The following is a 4,051-nucleotide window of genomic DNA, read 5'->3' as shown; positions in this document are numbered from 1 at the left end:
TGGTAATGTTGTTAGTATTTTTTCATGGGATCAAATGGAAGTTTTCACTCCAATTACTATGGGTCAATACCATGGTAATGACCCCTAGTATGCATATTTCCATGGTTTAGATTATGTACGTGACTTTTACTCACAAAAAATATGTATGTACATGACCCTTCTTCATAGGAATCGCGTATACTTTCTCAAACTTCACTTTTGTCATCCATCTATAACAGAATTTCCATTTCTTTGTCTGTGTCCTCTGTAGCAGCTGTACCAATCTGCATGAGTTCCATAATCATCATATTATCACAATTTTGATTTATTTATTAAGTAGGTTTCCATTAAGGACAACACATTAGCCATAATGTAAAAAATCTCCCCCCTTTGGACTTGATGGCAACCACTTTGGTGTTTGGACACCACCCGCAAACACCAAAACTTCTCTCCAAACATCAAGTCTTCTCTCCCCCTTGGGCATCAAGCGAAAATGGAAAAATCAAGCTAAATGAAGTACTTCCATTGCAAATCATTGAAGGTCTAATTTGTTGAACATGAATCATGAAATATTTATACTGACCATGCTCCCCTTGAGCATATGTTGAACTTGATGAAGATATTCAAAAGAGTACAAGACTCTATGACTCAAAAAAATATGACTTTTCCTATCACCAATGGATCGTGATTACATTAGACACCTATTGGACCCAAATGTTACATCAATGTCTGAACATGATGGGATTACATACATGACATCACTTGATCCCAATAGCCCATTCATGACTGAATTTTATAATGATTGAAAAAATGGGTATTTTCATGACCTTTACATCAAGATACATATATGATACTTAGATCCAAAAATCGCCACCTCAATAATCAAGTAGCAAGACCATGATAGTCATCAATCATGCACAATATAGGAATGTGCAACATAGTCATATGATAACATCAATGTAGATAACAACATGAATGTCCTTAATATGTAAGACAAGATAGTGTAGGCATCATTCTTTCCTCATCAAGTGTATTAAGGAGTATCGACAATCAATAATGTAACTGCAACATAAGAAACCCAAGCATTATGACATAATGACAACAACATAATTATTTTCAATAATAACAACCATAGAGTGGAAATGATATGTACTCATCATAAACCCATCACACAACAATCAATACTTAAGAAATCATAATGCCAACAATGAACTATTAGAACAGTGGAAGATGCTCCCCCTAAACCTGTGCCAACTTTCCACCATCAACTTTTATCACATCCATCTCATCAAGTAGCATATGCACCAAAGAACTATTTCATCAACATCGAGATATAACTTTAGCAATACATGGGTAGTATTAATAGTCCGCAACAAGTCAATATCAGAACCCGAAAGCTAATAATAACTAATGGAAGCATATGAGAAGCTCCCCCTGAGTTTATGTCACTTCCTTTTCATTAATGAGAGGCATATACGACTGTCTAGATTACAAACCACATATACCTGCAACTGTCTTTCAGAAGATCCACATACATAAAGTAAATTGTTGGTGATTATAGCTACAATTCCCCCTGAAAACGCCATGCCTATTAGAACACTTATCACAGTGAAGAGGCAAGAATAATACCTATTTTTTGTCTGATATATTCAAAGGAATCATGTGGAAGAGGATTGGTAAATATATTTGTAACTTGTTCCTTTCAAGAAACATATTCCAAATTGACTTTTTGTTCAAAAACTTTCTCTCTAACAAAATAGTCTTTGATTAGGATGTGCTAAGTTTTGGAGTGCATGACAATATTTTTAAAGATACTTATGGCAATATGTTTTCATAGAGAATAGGTACAGGTTGAGGGCGAGTGAATTGAATGTCTTGCAATGTTTGGATCATCCATAGAAGCTGAGTACAACAAGAGAAAGCAATAACATATTCTTCTTAAGTAGTTGATAAAGAAATAGAAATTTGTTTCTTACTAAACCGAGAAACTAAACGAGGACCAAAATAGAATTCTCCTCCACTAGTACTTTTTTGGTCATTAGCATTACCTACCTAGTCTGCATCTGTGTAAACATGAAGTGAAAAGTCTTCATTTTTGGGATACCATAGACTAGAATCTTGAGTGCCTTGTAGATACTTGAATATCCTCTTGACTACTTAGAGATGAATTTCCTTAAGATTTGCTTGAAATCATCCAACTATGCCAAATGCATGCATAATGTGTGGTCTTGTACTTGTAATATAGATCAAGTTGCCAATCATAGATCTCTATTTAGATTGATTAATTGTAGGAGAATCATCATTCTCGCTTAGATTACACCCTGTTTGAGAGGGAAAGATACCATTTTTAGTTTGATGAATTTGAAAACCAAGAAATAATGTTAGCTCACTAAGTACAAACATTTCGAATTCATGCTGCATGGCTGAAGAAAATCCTTTATTCGTAGATTCAACATTGCTTCCAAATGTGATGTCATCTACATAAACTACTATTATTAAAAGTTTTTATTTTCCAAATTTAGTATACAAGTTGCTATTTGCAAATCCTTTCTTAAACCCTTGTTGTTGAATATACCTGTCAAGACGATAATACAATGCACAAGGAGCTTGTTTTAATCCATAAAATGTCTTCTTAAGTTTGCAAACAATAATTTTATCATTGCCAAGTATGAATCCTTCATGTTGTTTAATATAAACTTCTTCTTCTAGATCCCCATTTAAAAATCCAAATTTAGCATCATTTGATATACCTTAAATTTATGAAAGATGGAAAATGCAAGGAATATTATTATGGCTTCAAGTCTTGCTTTGTTTCAGATTACTTCTCAATTTTCATTTAATTTGTTTCTAAACACCCACTTTGTTCCAATTAAATTTTTATTATGAGGCCTTAATATAAGTTCCCATGTCTCGTTCTTTTCTATTTGATTAAGTTCTTCATGCATTGCCTTAACCCAACATTCACCCTTGCTTGCTTAATTCACATTCTGAGGTTCAATTATGGATAGCAAGGCTAATTGACTAGATGATCCAACAAAAGTTCTTCTAGTTTATATTCCTACTTCCTTATCACCTAGAATTTGAGATTCAGGATGATTTTTCTGAACATACCTTGATGGATTCTTTTCTGTTGTACTTCTATTTTCATTTCCTTCTTTTGATGCTTCTCTTTCTTCTTCTCCTACAACTTCTTGGATTTTAGTAGGGAGAGTTTCATCATCTTCTTGTGCTTCCTTTTTGGTACCTATGGATGCTTCATCAATCACAACATCTATACTTTCAACAATATTTTGAAGCCTTTTATTATAACATTTATATCCTTTGCTTCTGGAAGAGTATCCAAGTAGTATTCCTTCATCAACTCTAGATTCCAATTTTCCAAGCTTATCATCATTTTTCTTTATAAAACATTTGCTTCCAAAGATACTCCTAATGATTGAAACATTCTTTGAGTTAATAAGAGATCCGAGATAACTCATTATGATATTTACAAGAGTGGTCCACCATAGGAGGATCTCCAATGGTACCTTCTAAGGGAAGCTTAAAATATATATCTAAGACGAAAACTCATTAGAGTGATTAATCATGGTAACTTTTGCAAAGTCATGAGGTATTAGAGTGAATCATACTCAACAAGACTTGTCACAGATGTGTGTGTTAACAACCAATGTGGATCAAAAGTAGTTTCAGTGGCTATCCTTTGGAAATCAAAGCCCTAATAGCATTGTTGTAACATCTTTATTCATGGAATTGATTTATTCTTCTACCCTACTCTACCCTAAGAATGAGAAGAATCCCTTTTAAGTATAGGATTACTTCCAAAGCAACCATGTGCGCAACAAGAGGATAATCCTACTCATGTTAAAATTTGAAAATTATATTCAAGAAAATACAATAACAAGAGGAACCAACTGATCTAACTCATGTGATGCTACAAATTGTCGAATGTTAAAGGAGGAGTGGATACTGACATTCATCTGAAACTAATATTCTATGGGATCCATATACTGTTGGTCACTTGATTCCTGGGCAACATCGAGTGCATCATGTAAATCCTCTAAATTTCTTTGTT

General features: G+C 33.6%; 1 protein-coding gene across 1 annotated transcript in view; it reads right to left on the bottom strand.

Moving 5' to 3' along the window:
• Positions 1 to 209: 209 nt before the first annotated feature.
• The window catches only part of LOC149170341 (putative E3 ubiquitin-protein ligase ARI8), a 14,883-nt gene continuing 11,041 nt past the window's right edge, over positions 210 to 4,051 (bottom strand). The window contains exon 3 of the mRNA XM_089425524.1: positions 210 to 263. Coding sequence (XP_089281650.1) covers positions 210 to 263 — 54 coding nt within the window. The remainder of the gene's footprint in view (positions 264 to 4,051) is intronic.

This window comes from Pinus tabuliformis, chromosome 4_2 (genome assembly GCF_031772625.1).
Source record: "Pinus tabuliformis cultivar Carrire ecotype Pingquan chromosome 4_2, CPIR1, whole genome shotgun sequence".
In the NCBI taxonomy this organism is placed as follows: domain Eukaryota; kingdom Viridiplantae; phylum Streptophyta; class Pinopsida; order Pinales; family Pinaceae; genus Pinus; species Pinus tabuliformis.
The sequence above is the reverse complement of the archived record's forward strand: the minus strand, read 5'-3'. Positions and strand labels throughout refer to the sequence as shown.